This window comes from Ptychodera flava, chromosome 14 (assembly GCF_041260155.1).
Source record: "Ptychodera flava strain L36383 chromosome 14, AS_Pfla_20210202, whole genome shotgun sequence".
In the NCBI taxonomy this organism is placed as follows: Eukaryota; Metazoa; Hemichordata; class Enteropneusta; family Ptychoderidae; genus Ptychodera; species Ptychodera flava.
The window spans coordinates 34,569,559-34,594,443 of record NC_091941.1 but is presented as its reverse complement, the minus strand read 5'-3'; the positions used below and the strand labels follow the sequence as shown (position 1 = coordinate 34,594,443).

At 38.8% G+C, this 24,885-nt stretch overlaps 1 protein-coding gene across 1 annotated transcript in view; it reads right to left on the bottom strand.

Moving 5' to 3' along the window:
* The window catches only part of LOC139150705 (putative sodium-dependent multivitamin transporter), a 43,874-nt gene extending 24,795 nt beyond the window's left edge, over positions 1–19,079 (bottom strand). Inside the window, exons 1-2 of the mRNA XM_070723123.1 lie at positions 19,069–19,079; positions 17,942–18,161 (exon numbers count right to left, since the gene is read on the bottom strand). Coding sequence (XP_070579224.1) covers positions 17,942–18,139 — 198 coding nt within the window. The 5' untranslated portion in view covers positions 18,140–18,161; positions 19,069–19,079. The remainder of the gene's footprint in view (positions 1–17,941; positions 18,162–19,068) is intronic.
* Between the last annotated feature and the right edge of the window lie 5,806 nt (positions 19,080–24,885).

The following is a 24,885-nucleotide window of genomic DNA, read 5'->3' as shown; positions in this document are numbered from 1 at the left end:
GCTGGTCGGGACCTTGTTAACCCGGGCGACGTCCCAGCCGGTATGAATATATCTCTTATACAGTCCTTCATTATCATGTACAAGTACCAGGTGGATGATGCCCTCGGGGACACTATGTCCACCAGAAGGAGCATCGACCTGGTCGTAGTAAAATAATCGCAATCATACCAATCCGTAATCCAATAACACTAGGTCAAAATTTGTAAGACAATAGTTGTAAACATAGACACAAAACAGCACAGAACAGACAGTAAATAGACGGTACACAAACAAAGTCATATTCATGAAAGAAAGATATATGGACCTCTGGCCAGAAGACCAAGAAGTGATGTCAGGTGTTTCGAAAATAGTAAGCGCATCCTGCCCCACATGTGGCACCCGCCATATATCAATCTGTAAGTCAGATAGGTAGCGGTCACTAACTAAGGCCCCATGTCACCGATGCCATCAGTGATCATTTGTCGAAGAGAGATATCGTATTTATCAACCAGCTTGCGATACTGCTGCCAAAAAAGCGTTTGAATGTAGAGACAAGCCTTGCTCTGGTGTAACCTTGATTTAACAGTTTGAAAGAGAGATGGCCATGTCTCTCTACAAAATCACCATATGAACTGCATGCTCATGCATATCGAATAAGCTGGGAAATGTATACCCCATAAGCAGGTGAGAGTGGAATATTACTGATGAGGTGTGGAAAATAATAATTATACTAAAGTTGAAGTCATCTCTCTTGTCATATAGCCTAGTAGAAAGGTGACCATTAGAGTCAAATTCAAGTAAAATGTCCAGATATGAAGCGAAGAGGCGTTTCGTAGTTTCTTTTAATCTCCAATTCTGGAGTACTTTCATGCGAGATATTATTGATGGATTGAAGTATTCAATAATAGCGAGATATTTACTGAATTCAGAGTTATTCAATGAAATAACATCGTCTATGTATCTAAATGTAAGGTTGAAAGTACGAGCTACAGAGACCTTTTTCTGCTTGATAAGGTTCTGGATAAATTCTGCCTCGTATGAGAACAGAAATAAGTCGGCAAGTAAGGGAGCACAGTTAGTGCCCATGGGAATTCCTATACACTGTTGGAAAATGTGTCCTCCAAATTCAACAAATATGTTGTCAATGAGGAAATCAAGCATACTGATAATGTCTTTCTCGGTATAAAACACTTTAGCGTTAGTTGTATTTTAACAAAATATGTAGAATTATACCCTAATACCACATATTTGTAACGGCCTGAACCGTTTTTGTAGAAAAATGCTTGGTTGATGATGTTTTTCAAGCGCTCTTTCAATTTATCATGTGGTATTGTGGTATACAATGTGGAAAAATCGAAAGTTTTAATAGATGTTATTTTTGAAACAGATCTTGATTTCAAATTTTCCAAGAGTTCCTTCGAATTTTTTAATATCCACATTTGATTTATACCACTCCGAGAAAAGACAACATCACAGTATGATTGAAGTCCCCGTTTAACAGTACAAAGAACAGAAGTCAGTATCTTCGATAACTCTGTTGTTGAACATTTTGAAGATCCTGCGATAAACCTAGCTTTGTAAGGTGTTTTGTGGAGCTTTGGTATCCAGTATAAGCTAGGCAACTTATTATGGTCATCCTTTGTTGTAATATTAAAATTATCCATGAATGACTTATGGTTTGCCAAAATTTCAGATTTGTTGAACATTGATTGTCTGTAAGTGGAGTTGGTGGAGCTCTTAGTTACACCAAGTTCGTCTATAAGACATTCAAAATAATACTTCTTACAGACAAATACAATGTTATTGGCAGCTTTATCAGCAGGGACGACAACATATTTGTCATGGATATCATTCAAACACTTAACAGCATCAGGATCTTTAAATACAGAATAGGGTCTTCTGCAAACATGTGATCTTGTGGAGTGATCGTCCTGGTTAAAATGCTTATAAAGTTGCACATCCAAAGATCGATTCACTCCACTGCGATGTCCGTTCATTCTAGATCGTAAGCTGTTTCCTGTTCACCAACATAAATGAGCCCACACAATGAACACTCAATTCCATAGATTACGTTTTTGGTTGTGCAATTCAGAGGTTCCAGACATTTGGTAGAATAGGTCTTCCCTGTCAAACTACTACTGAACTGTTCTGTAGTGATGAACATACTACAAGTTTTGCAGTTTTTAATACCACACTTTGTGATAGAACCTGTATAATCACAAGCTGGAGATGACTTTAAACAGTCTGTCAGTAGCAATTTGCATGGTTTAATTGTCTGGTAGCTTTCTCCATTTCTGTGATAAAAATTGCCCTCTGATTGCACGTATGATGTCTTAGTAACATCCCGAAGGATAATCCGAGGGACACACGGATTTTGAGCTACTGTGCCCGTGTAGCTGGTCGGGACCTTGTTAACCCGGGCGACGTCCCAGCCGGTATGAATATATCTCTTATACAGTCCTTCATTATCATGTACAAGTACCAGGTGGATGATGCCCTCTGGGACACTATGTCCACCAGAAGGAGCATCGACCTGGTCGTAGTAAAATAATCGCAATCATACCAATCCGTAATCCAATAACACTAGGTCAAAATTTGTAAGACAATAGTAGTAAACATAGACACAAAACAGCACAGAACAGACAGTAAATCGACGGTACACAAACAAAGTCATATTCATGAAAGAAAGATATATGGACCTCTGGCCAGAAGACCAAGAAGTGATGTCAGGTGTTTCGAAAATAGTAAGCGCATCCTGCCCCACATGTGGCACCCGCCATATATCAATCTGTAAGTCAGATAGGTAGCGGTCACTAACTAAGGCCCCATGTCACCGATGCCATCAGTGATCATTTGTCGAAGAGAGATATCGTATTTATCAACCAGCTTGCGATACCTGCCAAAAAAGCGTTTGAATGTAGAGACAAGCCTTGCTCTGGTGTAACCTTGATTTAACAGTTTGAAAGAGAGATGGCCATGTCTCTCTACAAAATCACCATATGAACTGCATGCTCATGCATATCGAATAAGCTGGGAAATGTATACCCCATAAGCAGGTGAGAGTGGAATATTACTGATGAGGTGTGGAAAATTAATTATACTAAAGTTGAAGTCATCTCTCTTGTCATATAGCCTAGTAGAAAGGTGACCATTAGAGTCAAATTCAAGTAAAATGTCCAGATATGAAGCAGAAGAGGCCGTTTCTGTAGTCTCTTTAATCTCCAATTCTGGAGGATAAATCATAGCGAGATATTTACTGAATTCAGAGTTATTCAATGAAATAACATCGTCTATGTATCTAAATGTAAGGTTGAAAGTACGAGCTACAGAGACCTTTTTCTGCTTGATAAGGTTCTGGATAAATTCTGCCTCGTATGAGAACAGAAATAAGTCGGCAAGTAAGGGAGCACAGTTAGTGCCCATGGGAATTCCTATACACTGTTGGAAAATGTGTCCTCCAAATTCAACAAATATGTTGTCAATGAGGAAATCAAGCATACTGATAATGTCTTTCTCGGTATAAAACACTTTAGCGTTAGTTGTATTTTTAACAAAATATGTAGAATTATACCCTAATACCACATATTTGTAACGGCCTGAACCGTTTTTGTAGAAAAATGCTTGGTTGATGATGTTTTTCAAGCGCTCTTTCAATTTATCATGTGGTATTGTGGTATACAATGTGGAAAAATCGAAAGTTTTAATAGATGTTATTTTTGAAACAGATCTTGATTTCAAATTTTCCAAGAGTTCCTTCGAATTTTTTAATATCCACATTTGATTTCTACCACTCCGAGAAAAGACAACATCACAGTATGATTGAAGTCCCCGTTTAACAGTACAAAGAACAGAAGTCAGTATCTTCGATAACTCTGTTGTTGAACATTTTGAAGATCCTGCGATAAACCTAGCTTTGTAAGGTGTTTTGTGGAGCTTTGGTATCCAGTATAAGCTAGGCAACTTATTATGGTCATCCTTTGTTGTAATATTAAAATTATCCATGAATGACTTATGGTTTGCCAAAATTTCAGATTTGTTGAACATTGATTGTCTGTAAGTGGAGTTGGTGGAGCTCTTAGTTACACCAAGTTCGTCTATAAGACATTCAAAATAATACTTCTTACAGACAAATACAATGTTATTGGCAGCTTTATCAGCAGGGACGACAACATATTTGTCATGGATATCATTCAAACACTTAACAGCATCAGGATCTTTAAATACAGAATAGGGTCTTCTGCAAACATGTGATCTTGTGGAGTGATCGTCCTGGTTAAAATGCTTATAAAGTTGCACATCCAAAGATCGATTCACTCCACTGCGATGTCCGTTCATTCTACATCGTAAGCTGTTTCCTGTTTCACCAACATAAATGAGCCCACACAATGAACACTCAATTCCATAGATTACGTTTTTTGTTGTGCAATTCAGAGGTTCCAGACATTTGGTAGAATAGGTCTTCCCTGTCAAACTACTACTGAACTGTTCTGTAGTGATGAGCATACTACAAGTTTTGCAGTTTTTAATACCACACTTTGTGATAGAACCTGTATAATCACAAGCTGGAGATGACTTTAAACAGTCCGTCAGTAGCAATTTGCATGGTTTAATTGTCTGGTAGCTTTCTCCATTTCTGTGATAAAAATTGCCCTCTGATTGCACGTATGATGTCTTAGTAACATCCCGAAGGATAATCCGAGGGACACACGGATTTTGAGCTACTGTGCCCCGTGTAGCTGGTCGGGACCTTGTTAACCGGGCGACGTCCCAGCCGGTATGAATATATCTCTTATACAGTCCTTCATTATCATGTACAAGTACCAGGTGGATGATGCCCTCTGGGACACTATGTCCACCAGAAGGAGCATCGACCTGGTCGTAGTAAAATAATCGCAATCATACCAATCCGTAATCCAATAACACTAGGTCAAAATTTGTAAGACAATAGTAGTAAACATAGACACAAAACAGCACAGAACAGACAGTAAATCGACGGTACACAAACAAAGTCATATTCATGAAAGAAAGATATATGGACCTCTGGCCAGAAGACCAAGAAGTGATGTCAGGTGTTTCGAAAATAGTAAGCGCATCCTGCCCCACATGTGGCACCCGCCATATATCAATCTGTAAGTCAGATAGGTAGCGGTCACTAACTAAGGCCCCATGTCACCGATGCCATCAGTGATCATTTGTCGAAGAGAGATATCGTATTTATCAACCAGCTTGCGATACCTGCCAAAAAAGCGTTTGAATGTAGAGACAAGTCTTGCTCTGGTGTAACCTTGATTTAACAGTTTGAAAGAGAGATGGCCATGTCTCTCTACAAAATCACCATATGAACTGCATGCTCATGCATATCGAATAAGCTGGGAATGTATACCCCATAAGCAGGTGAGAGTGGAATATTACTGATGAGGTGTGGAAAATTAATTATACTAAAGTTGAAGTCATCTCTCTTGTCATATAGCCTAGTAGAAAGGTGACCATTAGAGTCAAATTCAAGTAAAATGTCCAGATATGAAGCAGAAGAGGCCGTTTCTGTAGTCTCTTTAATCTCCAATTCTGGAGGATAAATCATAGCGAGATATTTACTGAATTCAGAGTTATTCAATGAAATAACATCGTCTATGTATCTAAATGTAAGGTTGAAAGTACGAGCTACAGAGACCTTTTTCTGCTTGATAAGGTTCTGGATAAATTCTGCCTCGTATGAGAACAGAAATAAGTCGGCAAGTAAGGGAGCACAGTTAGTGCCCATGGGAATTCCTATACACTGTTGGAAAATGTGTCCTCCAAATTCAACAAATATGTTGTCAATGAGGAAATCAAGCATACTGATAATGTCTTTCTCGGTATAAAACACTTTAGCGTTAGTTGTATTTTTAACAAAATATGTAGAATTATACCCTAATACCACATATTTGTAACGGCCTGAACCGTTTTTGTAGAAAAATGCTTGGTTGATGATGTTTTTCAAGCGCTCTTTCAATTTATCATGTGGTATTGTGGTATACAATGTGGAAAAATCGAAAGTTTTAATAGATGTTATTTTGAAACAGATCTTGATTTCAAATTTTCCAAGAGTTCCTTCGAATTTTTTAATATCCACATTTGATTTCTACCACTCCGAGAAAAGAAACACATCACAGTATGATTGAAGTCCCCGTTTAACAGTACAAAGAACAGAAGTCAGTATCTTCGATAACTCTGTTGTTGAACATTTTGAAGATCCTGCGATAAACCTAGCTTTGTAAGGTGTTTTGTGGAGCTTTGGTATCCAGTATAAGCTAGGCAACTTATTATGGTCATCCTTTGTTGTAATATTAAAATTATCCATGAATGACTTATGGTTTGCCAAAATTTCAGATTTGTTGAACATTGATTGTCTGTAAGTGGAGTTGGTGGAGCTCTTAGTTACACCAAGTTCGTCTATAAGACATTCAAAATAATACTTCTTACAGACAAATACAATGTTATTGGCAGCTTTATCAGCAGGGACGACAACATATTTGTCATGGATATCATTCAAACACTTAACAGCATCAGGATCTTTAAATACAGAATAGGGTCTTCTGCAAACATGTGATCTTGTGGAGTGATCGTCCTGGTTAAAATGCTTATAAAGTTGCACATCCAAAGATCGATTCACTCCACTGCGATGTCCGTTCATTCTAGATCGTAAGCTGTTTCCTGTTTCACCAACATAAATGAGCCCACACAATGAACACTCAATTCCATAGATTACGTTTTTGGTTGTGCAATTCAGAGGTTCCAGACATTTGGTAGAATAGGTCTTCCCTGTCAAACTACTACTGAACTGTTCTGTAGTGATGAGCATACTACAAGTTTTGCAGTTTTTAATACCACACTTTGTGATAGAACCTGTATAATCACAAGCTGGAGATGACTTTAAACAGTCTGTCAGTAGCAATTTGCATGGTTTAATTGTCTGGTAGCTTTCTCCATTTCTGTGATAAAAATTGCCCTCTGATTGCACGTATGATGTCTTAGTAACATCCTGAAGGATAATCCGAGGGACACACAGATTTTGAGCTACTGTGCCCCGTGTAGCTGGTCGGGACCTTGTTAACCCGGGCGACGTCCCAGCCGGTATGAATATATCTCTTATACAGTCCTTCATTATCATGTACAAGTACCAGGTGGATGATGCCCTCGGGGACACTATGTCCACCAGAAGGAGCATCGACCTGGTCGTAGTAAAATAATCGCAATCATACCAATCCGTAATCCAATAACACTAGGTCAAAATTTGTAAGACAATAGTAGTAAACATAGACACAAAACAGCACAGAACAGACAGTAAATCGACGGTACACAAACAAAGTCATATTCATGAAAGAAAGATATATGGACCTCTGGCCAGAAGACCAAGAAGTGATGTCAGGTGTTTCGAAAATAGTAAGCGCATCCTGCCCCACATGTGGCACCCGCCATATATCAATCTGTAAGTCAGATAGGTAGCGGTCACTAACTAAGGCCCCATGTCACCGATGCCATCCAGCCTAGGAAGTTGCGAGTAATTACTCGCATTTGCGCCTAAAATTTGGGGTAATGCGAGTGAAAATATGAAAACGGTCGCATTTAGCGAGTGGAATTAAAAATACGCTCGCATTCAGCGAGTGCGACAACAAGAATGGTCGCATTCAGCGAGTAAACTGTGAGCCATAGACGCGGCCTATATTTAGCGCATTGTTTTGGCTGCTCGTGTAATCTGATAGCGAACAACTGTCTCTCACTTCAAATGTATCAAAAACTTGACTGGCCTTGGATTTTCTTTTACTTTGATTGACATTTCCTTTTATTTTTTCTGATACATTTTTGTCGGCAAATCTCTGTGTGACGACGTCGGTCGGACGCTTCTCTTTTCTTTTCATTGGGCAATTTGTTTGATGGACAAGTCCATCGACACACCGTGTCTAATTACGCCATTGCCGGGACGACTGTGTTTTGCCGACTCTAAAATTCTATTTTTTCGCATTGGTTTATTTGGCCGTGGAGGTGGTACTCTCAAACACACAAAAAAGAACATATAACCACACGTGGTGGCGACGGTACGGCTCACTCATAGGTACATGTTCTCGGGAGCACGACAACTTTTCATCAAACTACGACCCAATATTCTGAAGTATTTCAAACAGCGGTGATATAAGCTGACACATCATGAGCAAGAAACAAATTACAGACTTTTTTCGACCGACTGAGATGCGGGCTGAAGTTTCAAGTTCAACACGTGATGATCATCCAGGCGACACATCAGCACGTACGGGTTCTACCAACGTGACCACGCCTAAACGGCGCAAGGAAGATGGCGGTGGTGCATCAATGATCGTGAACAAAATCAAGCAGGCCCGGATTGGAAAGTCGAAAGACAGTAAACTTGTGCGATGGCATGAACAATTTGAATGGCTTGATGTAGATATGAGTGACGAAAGTAAACATCTTCACTGTGGGAATATTTATCGCGTGTGGTGTCGATGGTGTCGAGCGGCAAAAGAGAAGTCGGAATACGGAAGTGAAGTGGGTAAACTGGTCGAGAAAAAAGAGAGTTTGACTGAACACGCAAGTTCCTTCAAACACATTCGTGCGAGAGACAAATACTTCGCTCAGTCTGTTGAAGCTAGTCCTCTGGCAAAAGCCTTCCGAAGCAACAAGCCTGGTAGTAGTGACGCTACACTGCGAGAAATGAAAATCAAAATGAACATCGCCTATCTGATCGCTAAACATGAAATGCCGTTCTCTGTATTTCCCACTTTATTGCTCCTACACAGAAAAAACGGAGTCGATATCAATCCAACCTATGACAATACACATAAGTGTGCTGAAATCATCGGTACGATTGCGGACAAAATGAAGAAGGAATTATCAGACTCTGTTCGTGATTCTAATTATATTTCCATTCTCATCGATGGCGATACTGATAGAGCTATGCAGGAGTGTGAAATAGTCTACTTGCGCCATGTTGACAAAACAAGTGGAAAACCAAAAGTAAATCTCATCGGACAGAAAGAACTCGAACATGCACACGCTGCAGGCGTGGTAAGTGCGGCAAAATCCCTCTGCGATAAAATAGACGACAACTGGAGGGCGAAGATTGTCGGATTGGCGCAGACGGCGCATCGGTAAATCTCGGTAAAAATTGCAGCGTGTTCACAATGCTACGAGATGAAGTAAGTTACATCGTGTCCTTTCATTGTATGCCTCATCGGCTGGAACTTGTCATGCTTGCTGTACAGAAAGGCATATCGATGGTGAAAAATGTTCACGATGTTCTGAATATGGTTTGGAAGACGTATCACTACTCTCCAAAGAGTCGCAGAGAGCTCGCATCGCTCGCTTCTGAATTGGGAGTTGATGTTTACACTCCAAAGTCCGTGTCGGGAACAAGATGGGCTCCGCACGTGGAAAGAGCACTGCGTATATTTCTGTCATCAAAGCAGAGGGACAAAAACAGTCCATCAACATGCGGCCAGTATGCAGCGGTTTTAGCACATGCCGAACACCTCGCCGCCACTACCCGAAATTCGACATCAAAGGTCGAGCAAGTAAAGTTGTTCGCGAAATGACAAAAGTGAAATTTGCCGCCTTTTGCCATTTCCTTTTGGATTTATTCGGACAGATAGCATCGCTGAGCCGGCTTTTACAGGCAAATGAAGTTATTCTACCTCAAGCCATCCATGGAGTGAGGTCATGTATCGCGACCGTGGAGTCCATGAAAACAGAGAATGTACAAAATGGTGCACTTGATCAGTTTCTCACCAGTACATGCATGAACACTGAACAGAGAGAGAATACGGACGACCGCGAGTGTGACAGCGAAAATGATGAGTCGGAAGAAATCACTTATCAAGACGTGCAGTTGAAGGGCAAACCAGCCCTAGTTAAGACACAACTGCAGAAGGCAATCGACGAAACGTGTGATACAACTGTTGCAGAACTGAAGCGAAGGTTTCAGAATTTGTTGGGTACGGTAAATGCGCAAGGAGCAGCTAAAGCAGTGGCATGTTTATCAGTGCTTTTCAATCATGATGCATGGCCTGACACAGTGGAAAGTCTAATGGTGTATGGTCAGCAAGAATTGGCTTTCCTTCTGGAATGGTTTGGTACAATACTTGATAGAAATGGTTGTATTGTTGTTGATGTGGCAGGTGAATGGCGACAACTAAAGCTCTTAGTCTTCAATCAGTTTTTGGATAAATCACACACGGCATTGTGGAGTCTGATGTTGACAAAAGAACCATACCGCACAAATTTTCAGAACATACTACATTTGGTAGAGATAATGACAGCACTACCCATTTCTACTGCCCAGTGTGAAAGAGGGTTCTCTGCACAAAGACGAATCAAGACAGAAGCCCGCACTCGACTTCATCCAGAAACTGTGGGAGACTTGATACGCATCAGCTTGGAAGGTCCTGATGTCACTGAATTTGACCCCACTGTTTATGCAGAGTCTTGGTTAAATGAATCGACGAGGGCAAGGCGGCCAAATGTAAAACAGTCGTGGCCTCAGAATATTGTCTGTGTTGATGATACTGCAGATATTGAACATGGAGATCTGAATGATTTTCTGTAGTGTGCATGCATGAGTAGTAATTCTTGACGTGAACTCTTGGAAACTGAACTGTTGAAGTTTTCTGACTTTTGTTTGAACAATGAACCAGATTCAGATAATCTTGATTAAGATATCTACGCGGCAAATACAAGCTACTGGTATATTGTGTACATTCACAATAATGTTGTTTATTGAAGTAAAAGATTATCCAAGGCACAACAGGTTTATAATTGCTCCTTTATTTTGAACTTTAGGAGCATTTTGCTCCTAAATTTTGAAATTTAGGAGCATTTGGCTCCTGAATTTTAAAATTTGGAAGCATTGCTCCTTTGCAATGAAGTTAACTTCCTAGGCTGCCATCAGTGATCATTTGTCGAAGAGAGATATCGTATTTATCAACCAGCTTGCGATACCTGCCAAAAAAGCGTTTGAATGTAGAGACAAGCCTTGCTCTGGTGTAACCTTGATTTAACAGTTTGAAAGAGAGATGGCCATGTCTCTCTACAAAATCACCATATGAACTGCATGCTCATGCATATCGAATAAGCTGGGAAATGTATACCCATAAGCAGGTGAGAGTGGAATATTACTGATGAGGTGCGGAAAATTAATTATACTAAAGTTGAAGTCATCTCTCTTGTCATATAGCCTAGTAGAAAGGTGACCATTAGAGTCAAATTCAAGTAAAATGTCCAGATATGAAGCAGAAGAGGCCGTTTCTGTAGTCTCTTTAATCTCCAATTCTGGAGGATAAATCATAGCGAGATATTTACTGAATTCAGAGTTATTCAATGAAATAACATCGTCTATGTATCTAAATGTAAGGTTGAAAGTACGAGCTACAGAGACCTTTTTCTGCTTGATAAGGTTCTGGATAAATTCTGCCTCGTATGAGAACAGAAATAAGTCGGCAAGTAAGGGAGCACAGTTAGTGCCCATGGGAATTCCTATACACTGTTGGAAAATGTGTCCTCCAAATTCAACAAATATGTTGTCAATGAGGAAATCAAGCATACTGATAATGTCTTTCTCGGTATAAAACACTTTAGCGTTAGTTGTATTTTAACAAAATATGTAGAATTATACCCTAATACCACATATTTGTAACGGCCTGAACCGTTTTTGTAGAAAAATGCTTGGTTGATGATGTTTTTCAAGCGCTCTTTCAATTTATCATGTGGTATTGTGGTATACAATGTGGAAAAATCGAAAGTTTTAATAGATGTTATTTTTGAAACAGATCTTGATTTCAAATTTTCCAAGAGTTCCTTCGAATTTTTTAATATCCACATTTGATTTCTACCACTCCGAGAAAAGACAACATCACAGTATGATTGAAGTCCCCGTTTAACAGTACAAAGAACAGAAGTCAGTATCTTCGATAACTCTGTTGTTGAACATTTTGAAGATCCTGCGATAAACCTAGCTTTGTAAGGTGTTTTGTGGAGCTTTGGTATCCAGTATAAGCTAGGCAACTTATTATGGTCATCCTTTGTTGTAATATTAAAATTATCCATGAATGACTTATGGTTTGCCAAAATTTCAGATTTGTTGAACATTGATTGTCTGTAAGTGGAGTTGGTGGAGCTCTTAGTTACACCAAGTTCGTCTATAAGACATTCAAAATAATACTTCTTACAGACAAATACAATGTTATTGGCAGCTTTATCAGCAGGGACGACAACATATTTGTCATGGATATCATTCAAACACTTAACAGCATCAGGATCTTTAAATACAGAATAGGGTCTTCTGCAAACATGTGATCTTGTGGAGTGATCGTCCTGGTTAAAATGCTTATAAAGTTGCACATCCAAAGATCGATTCACTCCACTGCGATGTCCGTTCATTCTACATCGTAAGCTGTTTCCTGTTTCACCAACATAAATGAGCCCACACAATGAACACTCAATTCCATAGATTACGTTTTTTGTTGTGCAATTCAGAGGTTCCAGACATTTGGTAGAATAGGTCTTCCCTGTCAAACTACTACTGAACTGTTCTGTAGTGATGAGCATACTACAAGTTTTGCAGTTTTTAATACCACACTTTGTGATAGAACCTGTATAATCACAAGCTGGAGATGACTTTAAACAGTCGGTCAGTAGCAATTTGCATGGTTTAATTGTCTGGTAGCTTTCTCCATTTCTGTGATAAAAATTGCCCTCTGATTGCACGTATGATGTCTTAGTAACATCCCGAAGGATAATCCGAGGGACACACGGATTTTGAGCTACTGTGCCCCGTGTAGCTGGTCGGGACCTTGTTAACCCGGGCGACGTCCCAGCCGGTATGAATATATCTCTTATACAGTCCTTCATTATCATGTACAAGTACCAGGTGGATGATGCCCTCGGGGACACTATGTCCACCAGAAGGAGCATCGACCTGGTCGTAGTAAAATAATCGCAATCATACCAATCCGTAATCCAATAACACTAGGTCAAAATTTGTAAGACAATAGTAGTAAACATAGACACAAAACAGCACAGAACAGACAGTAAATCGACGGTACACAAACAAAGTCATATTCATGAAAGAAAGATATATGGACCTCTGGCCAGAAGACCAAGAAGTGATGTCAGGTGTTTCGAAAATAGTAAGCGCATCCTGCCCCACATGTGGCACCCGCCATATATCAATCTGTAAGTCAGATAGGTAGTGGTCACTAACTAAGGCCCCATGTCACCGATGCCATCAGTGATCATTTGTCGAAGAGAGATATCGTATTTATCAACCAGCTTGCGATACCTGCCAAAAAAGCGTTTGAATGTAGAGACAAGCCTTGCTCTGGTGTAACCTTGATTTAACAGTTTGAAAGAGAGATGGCCATGTCTCTCTACAAAATCACCATATGAACTGCATGCTCATGCATATCGAATAAGCTGGGAAATGTATACCCCATAAGCAGGTGAGAGTGGAATATTACTGATGAGGTGTGGAAATTAATTATACTAAAGTTGAAGTCATCTCTCTTGTCATATAGCCTAGTAGAAAGGTGACCATTAGAGTCAAATTCAAGTAAAATGTCCAGATATGAAGCAGAAGAGGCCGTTTCTGTAGTCTCTTTAATCTCCAATTCTGGAGGATAAATCATAGCGAGATATTTACTGAATTCAGAGTTATTCAATGAAATAACATCGTCTATGTATCTAAATGTAAGGTTGAAAGTACGAGCTACAGAGACCTTTTTCTGCTTGATAAGGTTCTGGATAAATTCTGCCTCGTATGAGAACAGAAATAAGTCGGCAAGTAAGGGAGCACAGTTAGTGCCCATGGGAATTCCTATACACTGTTGGAAAATGTGTCCTCCAAATTCAACAAATATGTTGTCAATGAGGAAATCAAGCATACTGATAATGTCTTTCTCGGTATAAAACACTTTAGCGTTAGTTGTATTTTTAACAAAATATGTAGAATTATACCCTAATACCACATATTTGTAACGGCCTGAACCGTTTTTGTAGAAAAATGCTTGGTTGATGATGTTTTTCAAGCGCTCTTTCAATTTATCATGTGGTATTGTGGTATACAATGTGGAAAATCGAAAGTTTTAATAGATGTTATTTTTGAAACAGATCTTGATTTCAAATTTTCCAAGAGTTCCTTCGAATTTTTTAATATCCACATTTGATTTCTACCACTCCGAGAAAAGACAACATCACAGTATGATTGAAGTCCCCGTTTAACAGTACAAAGAACAGAAGTCAGTATCTTCGATAACTCTGTTGTTGAACATTTGAAGATCCTGCGATAAACCTAGCTTTGTAAGGTGTTTTGTGGAGCTTTGGTATCCAGTATAAGCTAGGCAACTTATTATGGTCATCCTTTGTTGTAATATTAAAATTATCCATGAATGACTTATGGTTTGCCAAAATTTCAGATTTGTTGAACATTGATTGTCTGTAAGTGGAGTTGGTGGAGCTCTTAGTTACACCAAGTTCGTCTATAAGACATTCAAAATAATACTTCTTACAGACAAATACAATGTTATTGGCAGCTTTATCAGCAGGGACGACAACATATTTGTCATGGATATCATTCAAACACTTAACAGCATCAGGATCTTTAAATACAGAATAGGGTCTTCTGCAAACATGTGATCTTGTGGAGTGATCGTCCTGGTGTAAAATGCTTATAAAGTTGCACATCCAAAGATCGATTCACTCCACTGCGATGTCCGTTCATTCTACATCGTAAGCTGTTTCCTGTTTCACCAACATAAATGAGCCCACACAATGAACACTCAATTCCATAGATTACGTTTTTTGTTGTGCAATTCAGAGGTTCCAGACATTTGGTAGAATAGGTCTTCCCTGTCAAACTACTACTGAAGTGTTCTGTAGTGATGAGCATACTACAAGTTTTGCAGTTTTTAATACCACACTTTGTGATAGAACCTGTATAATCACAAGCTGGAGATGACTTTAAACAGTCTGTCAGTAGCAATTTGCATGGTTTAATTGTCTGGTAGCTTTCTCCATTTCTGTGATAAAAATTGCCCTCTGATTGCACGTATGATGTCTTAGTAACATCCTGAAGGATAATCCGAGGGACACACGGATTTTGAGCTACTGTGCCCCGTGTAGCTGGTCGGGACCTTGTTAACCCGGGCGACGTCCCAGCCGGTATGAATATCTCTTATACAGTCCTTCATTATCATGTACAAGTACCAGGTGGATGATGCCCTCGGGGACACTATGTCCACCAGAAGGAGCATCGACCTGGTCGTAGTAAAATAATCGCAATCATACCAATCCGTAATCCAATAACACTAGGTCAAAATTTGTAAGACAATAGTAGTAAACATAGACACAAAACAGCACAGAACAGACAGTAAATCGACGGTACACAAACAAAGTCATATTCATGAAAGAAAGATATATGGACCTCTGGCCAGAAGACCAAGAAGTGATGTCAGGTGTTTCGAAAATAGTAAGCGCATCCTGCCCCACATGTGGCACCCGCCATATATCAATCTGTAAGTCAGATAGGTAGCGGTCACTAACTAAGGCCCCATGTCACCGATGCCATCAGTGATCATTTGTCGAAGAGAGATATCGTATTTATCAACCAGCTTGCGATACCTGCCAAAAAAGCGTTTGAATGTAGAGACAAGCCTTGCTCTGGTGTAACCTTGATTTAACAGTTTGAAAGAGAGATGGCCATGTCTCTCTACAAAATCACCATATGAACTGCATGCTCATGCATATCGAATAAGCTGGGAAATGTATACCCCATAAGCAGGTGAGAGTGGAATATTACTGATGAGGTGTGGAAAATTAATTATACTAAAGTTGAAGTCATCTCTCTTGTCATATAGCCTAGTAGAAAGGTGACCATTAGAGTCAAATTCAAGTAAAATGTCCAGATATGAAGCAGAAGAGGCCGTTTCTGTAGTCTCTTTAATCTCCAATTCTGGAGGATAAATCATAGCGAGATATTTACTGAATTCAGAGTTATTCAATGAAATAACATCGTCTATGTATCTAAATGTAAGGTTGAAAGTACGAGCTACAGAGACCTTTTTCTGCTTGATAAGGTTCTGGATAAATTCTGCCTCGTATGAGAACAGAAATAAGTCGGCAAGTAAGGGAGCACAGTTAGTGCCCATGGGAATTCCTATACACTGTTGGAAAATGTGTCCTCCAAATTCAACAAATATGTTGTCAATGAGGAAATCAAGCATACTGATAATGTCTTTCTCGGTATAAAACACTTTAGCGTTAGTTGTATTTTTAACAAAATATGTAGAATTATACCCTAATACCACATATTTGTAACGGCCTGAACCGTTTTTGTAGAAAAATGCTTGGTTGATGATGTTTTTCAAGCGCTCTTTCAATTTATCATGTGGTATTGTGGTATACAATGTGGAAAAATCGAAAGTTTAATAGATGTTATTTTTGAAACAGATCTTGATTTCAAATTTTCCAAGAGTTCCTTCGAATTTTTTAATATCCACATTTGATTTATACCACTCCGAGAAAAGACAACATCACAGTATGATTGAAGTCCCCGTTTAACAGTACAAAGAACAGAAGTCAGTATCTTCGATAACTCTGTTGTTGAACATTTTGAAGATCCTGCGATAAACCTAGCTTTGTAAGGTGTTTTGTGGAGCTTTGGTATCCAGTATAAGCTTGGTGACCTTTGACCTGAAATATACATTATTGTCCATAACTCAGTAACCACAAGTGCTAAACCTTTCATATTTGGTATGATGGGACACCTTATGACGCCACATATTGTACCCCATTAATTATGTGCATATCTAATTATGAGCGAGCCAATAGAGCAAGAGGTCTGATTTCTGATACTAGTATATAGGGATGAGTTAACAATATAATTTGTTTGACAAAACTTCACGTGACCTCAATGACCTTTGACCTCAAATATACATATTTGTCCACAACTCAGTAACCACAAGTGCTACACCCTTCATATTTGGTATGAAAGGACACCTTATGACACCATATATTGTACCTCATTAATTATGTGCATATCTTATTTTGAGCGAGCCAATAGAACTAGAGGTCTGATTTTTGGTATATAGTAATAACTTAGCAATACAATTATTATGACAAAATGTGACGTGACCTCAATGACCTTTGACCTCAAATATATATATTTGTCCACAACTCAGTAACCACAAGTGCTACATCCTTCATATTTGGTATGATAAGACACCTTATGACACCACATATTGTACCTCATTAATTATGCGCATATATAATTTTGAGCGCGCCAATAGAGCTGGAGGTCTGATTTTTGGTATATAGGAATAACTTAGCAATACAATTATTTTGACAAAATGTCACGTGACCTCGATAACCTTTGACCTCAAATATATATATTTGTCCACAACTCAGTAACCACAAGTGCTACACCCTTCATAAATGGTATGATGGGACACCTTATGACACCACATATTGTACCTCATTAATTATGCGCATATCTAATTCTGAGCAAGCCAATAGAGCTGGATGTCCGATTTTTGGTATATAGGGATAACTATAGGGTAGAAATCTAAATATGCCCATCTAAATATTAGACATCTACCATCGAGAACAAAAGAAATTTGCTGTAATTTGAATATTTAAGGAGTTTAAGCAATTCCGCTATAAATAAAGAACCCCTGCCTCAAACTCCACAAAAGTTGCCAGACATATTTTGCCGTTGTCATGCCATTGCTTCGTTTAATAACCAGTTAATCAAATGCCTCATTGACAGGAGGAAATTCAAGACCATATTTGAATAGTAGTATATATTGTCCTCAAAATTACTCTATCACGGCCCAAGTACTCATTGCCTTCAGCAATACTGCCTTGTTATTATTATTATTATTATCATGGTGCATGGAATGCGAATGGCAAATAAAATTACCTCGTAAGAACTGGTTAACTTCAGACCTTTGAAAACTGGAACGAAGAGGTAGCTGATCATTGGCAGCGACCAAACGCAGGAGAGAGTAGCTGGGATATAATTGATGCCATGTGCAAACATTTCGGAAGGTCTTCCCAGAATGGACAACGGCGAAAGGAATGACACCATGATTGACATAGCAACGGGAAGAAAATGCATTTTCCTGTCAGCCAAAAGGTATCTGCCATAAAGAAATAAAAGAACAAAACGTTCCAATTGCACCACTCTATGACTGAGAGCGTCACTTTGAAACGAGGTGTATAAAAGGTATAGAAATAACGGGCGACGCGCTGACCATTAACGTTTATTTGTGGGCAAGGCAGGGCGAGAGGAAAGCCAAAAATTAAAGGACGACGCTTGCCGAGCCCGTTAATTTGGATTTCCACGAGCCCGCGCCCATGGTCAGAGCGGAGTCTGTTATTTCCATTATATTATCAGCGAACCCAAGAAAACCGTCAAAATTTCCGAAAATTTCAGGAGCGAACGACAACTGGGCCCCAAGAAACTCAGCAATTACGCGACGCACTGTCACGCGCGCAGTAAAAAATTGGCAAATCCGGAGATATTTTCAGAAAAAAGTATCTCAACTTGACCTACAAGTGCTCCATTTTATTTTGTGATTGATTATGATTTACGTTTGAGCTGTAAAGCTACGATACTTTGAGTTGTTGATCTTATTATTCATATTCACCGGCATGTAAACAAACCATTACTGTGTATTTGTGGTCAGTCACGTGGTTCAGTTCGACCAATCAAAATGCGACGGGCAAGGCATGGTAATAAAATAATCTGGGATCTACTACGTGTCATGTGAAAATGTGACAACATTAGATATTATCAATAACTTTCAGGAATAAGCTGTAACTTTTGATGTACTTACTGTTCAGCACTTTTGAACTCTTTTAAATTGCAGTCTTATCGTCTACTGCTAACATTTTAAAGGGGCGTTGCTCTATTCGGCCGATGGAATGAACATGTCGATAAACAAGTCAGAAGAAGTGCTAGTCAAGGCCAGTTTATCAAATTCTATATCAAGGCTTACAATGTTGTCAAATGTTAATCGTGTTTAATGTTATATATGGGCCTACCTTGACGTGGAGTGTTGCGTTGTGGCTATCGACACGATGATCGTGTCGGTAAGCAAGAATAAAAAGCAACTTAGCGACACGATCATGATAACTTGCGATCAAATGCAAATTGTACACTTATGTCACCATTTTGCGTTATCAAGTGGTCTCAAATGTACGGCTTTCGAGTTGAAAAAAGTTTCCTCGTGTGACAAAAAGTGTGTTCTCCATAATTTAGCCTTAGGCCCAAGTGTTCAGTTGACAATTGAATTGCTGGCATCGCTTGCTAAAATCCACTGCAGTTTTATAATAAACCACCAATGAAATCTTGTTCGCGATCTCAATATTTCACGTTTTCGAGGCTCAAACTGCCATAAAATTGAATTAGAGAGCATAACATAACAAACAAAATCGCAGCTTGAAAGAGACAACAATACGTCTTTTATATATATGGCTTATTTTGTCTTTCAGTTACAACGATAACCCGGTGGCACACCGTAAACGCAGAGTGATAACGTCTGAACGATGGAAGCCAAATCTCAGGAGATGTACGTTCGAATCCCGGTCGGAGCCACGAGTTTTTTTTCCCTCTTTATTTTTCTGTCAGTTACTTTGTAATTTTTCCCTTCTCGCTCTTTTACTCTCCTTTCCCCTTTTTTCTATTTTCTCGCTAAATTCATTGCATTTGACAATTTCCGCCGATCCACTGCCAGTAATTTGAGTCAAACTAACAAACCCCGCAAGCAAAGCGCTACAGTACATACACAGCCGATGTATGGAACTCACCATCACTCGTTTGCGACATTTCCAGGATAAAAGATGGCCGTCAAGTTTGAAACGTCGCGCGTACATTTTTTTTGCATTTTAGCTTATTTATATGTAATTTAGGGGGTTGCATGCTGTAGGGATAGAGTCGCCATTGAGTCGCGGACATAGTCACCCAAACATGCAAACCTTTCTAACTCCATGACCAGACCGAGTACGCCCATATTTTTTTTAAGAAACATATTTTCTCTATATTCAATATTCAAGTTTTCTAATTGAGATGATAATTAAAGTCTTGAGATGTAAAAAACTGTAAAAAGGATGTTTCAGGAAAAGCAAAATGATCGTGCAAATAAGTAAGAAAACCCGCTTATTTGCACGATGATCGTGTCTATAAGAAGCATTTTCCGCCTATTTGCACGATGATCGTGCAAATAAGCGGAAAATACTTCTTATAGACACGATCATCGTGTGGATTATCCGTTTGTTTTTCTTATCTACACGATGATCGTGTCGGTATGTGTTGTTCTTTATCAAAACGATGATCGTGTCTTTAAGAAGCATTTTCCGCTTATTTGCACGATGATCGTGTAAATAGGCGTAAAATGCGTCTTATAGACACGATCATCGTGCAAATAAGTAAGAAAAACTGCGTATTCGCACGATCATCGTGCAAATAAGCGGGAAATGCGTCTTATAGACACGATCATCGTGCAAATAAGTAAGAAAACTGTGTATTTGCACGATCATCGTGCAAATAAGCGGAAAATGCGTCTTACTGACGCGACCATCGTGTGGATAGGTAAGAAAAACCACGTTATCCACACGATCATCGTGTCGGTAAGCATTTTTTTTGGGTCTATTCACACGATCATCGTGTCGGTAAGCATCTTTTTTCGTCTATTCACACGATGATCGTGTCGATAGGCGCCACCGGAGTGTTGACCGCCCTTCGCAAAACCATGATATATACCGGTTATCGTCGAAATTGCAAGCATACCGACGAAAACTATGTAGTCCACGACACCATACGGCACGGGATCGTTCATCGATACCGTTGACATTATAACGATACTTCCCTGCAATATCGTAATAATGACTATAAGGGAAAATGTCTGAAACAGTTAGGTGGACTTGGATAGCAATTATGGTGCTAGTAGCAGCGATTTACCATGTTTGTAGATAACTACCCTCGTACAATGAAAGTGTCTGTATTGTAAATACACAACTGTGGAACACACGCAACGCAGTGTAGCCCTTACTTTTGAAAGAATCGTCTGATGAATAATAAGCTTGTAATTTCTATACAGTTCAATACATGTTGTTCAGAGTGCCTTCCAAAAAATGAACTTGAGGAAAACTAACACAATTCATTGGTTTTGACGCAAATAAGGTAACTTTAATGTGTTGAAAACTCTTACTAGTTCAGCCATGGATTTTCCGTTTGTCCATTAATATAGTTATATTTGCAAAGGGAGTGAAACACACTGTTTACAGGGAGCTACATATATAAAAGTTACAATTATAGCAAAAGCGGCAGTACGGAGACTTACCTATTATGGGCGCAATCTAGACAGTAGTTTACAAAATGCATAGACATTCACGAAACCCCATAAAAGCGTCGTTATCGTCCATGCGCAATCAGGGTAATCAGTTTATTGTAAAGAACTGAAAAAGAAGTAAACACATATTTTAGACGTCAGCTGATATTTGCATACGTTATACCGACCTGTAACGCCCCCCAACCGTTATAGAATCTCCATATTTGACGAAGCAGTGCATATGGAGAGTTACATACATGTATCGATTGTATTCAAACTACTCTAATACACATCTTTCATGAAATTTTTTTCTGTTCTCTGAAGGCTAATGTGCAGATTGTCGGGAGCTTTTAGCCTTTTGGTTGGCTCAAACTCATTGTTCTAATTGAATTATTTTCGAGCAGCCAATCAGGTTGAGGACAGCCCTAGTCTCAGACTCTTCGGTTGCTGTAAATAATTAGTCTCTAACAATCAGATATTAGCTTAACCTACCTATGTAAATTGCCAGAGAATTATTGGCACATCAGTGATGCAGCATGTGAGTAGAATCGATGTGATCGAATCATCACTTTTCCATCGATTATCTTTTTACGTCTCAGTGATAAAATTTGAAGACAGTCTTATCGAGGCAGAAATCATTGACATGGTGAATTGCAAACTTCGCTAGTTAACAGTGCCATGTGTACGACTCCGAGGGCGGAAAACTACGGTGCCATCTCTCAAGCAGGCTATAAACTCAGGCTAACTCTCAGCTAGAACGGCGCAAACACCGTATGCATAATAACCAACATTATGTAAAGTATACCAAGCCAACTTCCTTCCCGGTGATATGGAATTTATTCCTGAAATTGAGCACAATTCAATTGATATTGACGTGACATATTGCTGAGGCTAGTATAGTAACCATCTTTAAGGTTAGAGACGTTTTTCACTAGTTTTATAAATAACTAAATTTCAATCATGAAGTATACAGTCACAGTATGATATATGGGAGTGACAGTAACTTTAACATCGTGTGCTCATTATTACCGTCTCTGCGACGCCACATGGAAAAGTTCACCAGTCCCACAGTACTAGCATGTTACCAGCTAAAATTGTCGCCGTATCTTCAACACTTTACATTGATTCTCCCAGCTCACTCTACAGAAACACATCTATGATCAGAACCTTGCTCGCAATTAAGATAACGACAGCGTAGTATGCACTGATGATCTCAGAGTTATCATGCTAATAAAATTGAAATGTTATTACCATGAGAAAATATTGACTGATGAAGATATTTATTGATTACACTATAAAAAGAACAGATGAACTAGTTCATCCGTAAGGTCTTACATCAAAATTAATTTTAAGTTTTAAAGTAGTTGAATAATTAAAGAGTTCCGTGCACAAATTATTGCATTCTTAGAAATATCCGACGTTCTTTTACTTCCTTTATAATCTAACACTGGTTTACTGCACCAGTGCACTGCTCATTGGAATTCTTACCTGGTAGTCCGGAAATAGTCACATTTTCACTACAATTAGAAAGCGACCTCACCAGGGACAAATAACAATTTCACTTGCTGACAAGTCTTTGCCTGTACCGACATTGTATACATACAATGTAAGTGACATCAAATTTTCATCGCTGTCTCAGATCTTTGCAATGCCAAAGTATCTGCCCTTCCTGTATCTGTATTCATCCTCCACTGTTTCCTCGCCTTGAAAAGTCCAATTAATTATAAAACCGGATACATCAAAGAATCTTTAGCTCTACAATGACGAAATGGCTTACGGGTTTGAATTAGCGGAATCATATGTTTCACTTTGTTTCGAGGTTCTGAAATGGATCAGCACATGAAGTTCACAAAAAACCCGCATTTGCATTGAGAAAACGAAGTCCCGATTTCGGAATACGAGAATTCTTTCAGGAATATACAAGTTTTCCTTCCTCAATCCACTGCCGACAGCTTTTGAAGCTCAGGTATCACTTTGTTGCATAATTGTAAAATATTCCAGTAGGTACAGTTCTTCGAATACGCAGTGTGATTATACATCATACGATTACGTACCCGCAAACGGAATTTGGTTTTGTCACGGTTCCACTTGGTTCACGTGTATAGGCTGAAGAAAATCTGTCACTTACAGTTTAGAAATAACTGCATTCTGAGAAAGAAGGGTATATTGTTTGAGATTGACCATTAAATCGTAGAGCAACTAATGGTGATTAAATCTACAAAGTAAAAATTGAGATAAAACTGCAGCGTTGGCATTTATTGCTTATGCAAAATAATCACACAATAGGAAGCATGGAGGGAAAGTGTACAAGCTTTGCCAACTCACAAAAGATAATGTTTTGGAACGCGAAAAAGGGCATGTCCCTCTTCTTACTAACCACTCCAATATCTAATGATCTGGCCCTCAATACGGATTCTTCCGTTCAATGTGAACCTTACAACCAGCATAACGTCATTAAACAAACCTCGTCAATGTTCGTACACGCTAAAATACACAGAGATTGTCCCGGTCCCAATCGATACTCTCATTGCTTTGCTCCATACATGTTTACTTTCTATCCATTCATCTCAGCTCCCAAATTGATATTCTTGCTTATGATCCTTTATCATTTATTTGGTTTCCCCTTATTTATTTACAAAATCACTGGTCAGCAGGTGTGCACCTAATAGCAGATCTGGAAGAAACGTGTACACAACGAAAGTTGGCAGAAAACACAAAGAAAGCAAAAAGAAACAAAAACTAAGAAATCACAAGACATGTAAGAAACACTTTAATTAATTGACAGCATATACATTATATACACGTCAGCGAACCTTAGATAAGATTTGCGGAAATGCCTAAAGCTAGTCTTCTGAGAAAAATATCTCGATGCATGTGAGAATGGTTTAATTTCGACGCTGATTACAAGCTCCAATTCTTCTTGCTAAGAAACGAAGATTTTCCAATAATTATTTATATTTTAAAAGGTTTGAGGAAAAAAAAGTCTTCAAACAGTATGTGTATAGAAACGGAATAAGCCTTCACGAATGGGACAATATGATTAAGGCTATTGTTAATAAAATAGGCAAAACATTACATTTTAAAAATCCACGTTTATTATATAATAAGGCCAAAGTTAAAGCATAGCGTCAATGACACTTGGCTCACATTTTGTTCGATGTGACAGGCTAGAGTGAGTATACTTAACTAAGTTTACCCCTGGGAACATGCATACCAAGTTTCAAAACAATTGGACGAACGATCTCGGAGAAATGATTTTTGGACTAAAAGTGGGAAAAATTGGCCCAAAAAATACAAATACGAGAATTTCACCACAATTTGAAGACACTCAACTAATGCTGCCTTTAGGTAAATGAATACCAAGTTACAAAGCAATCAGAATTGTAAATTTTGAGAAAATTATTTTTTGACCAAAAATCTGAAAAGTTGCCCAATAAAAATATGGAAATTTCACCACAATTTCAACCAATTCGACAGACGACAACCCTTGGATCAAGAGTATCAAGTTTCAAACAAGAACTTTGTAAGAAAA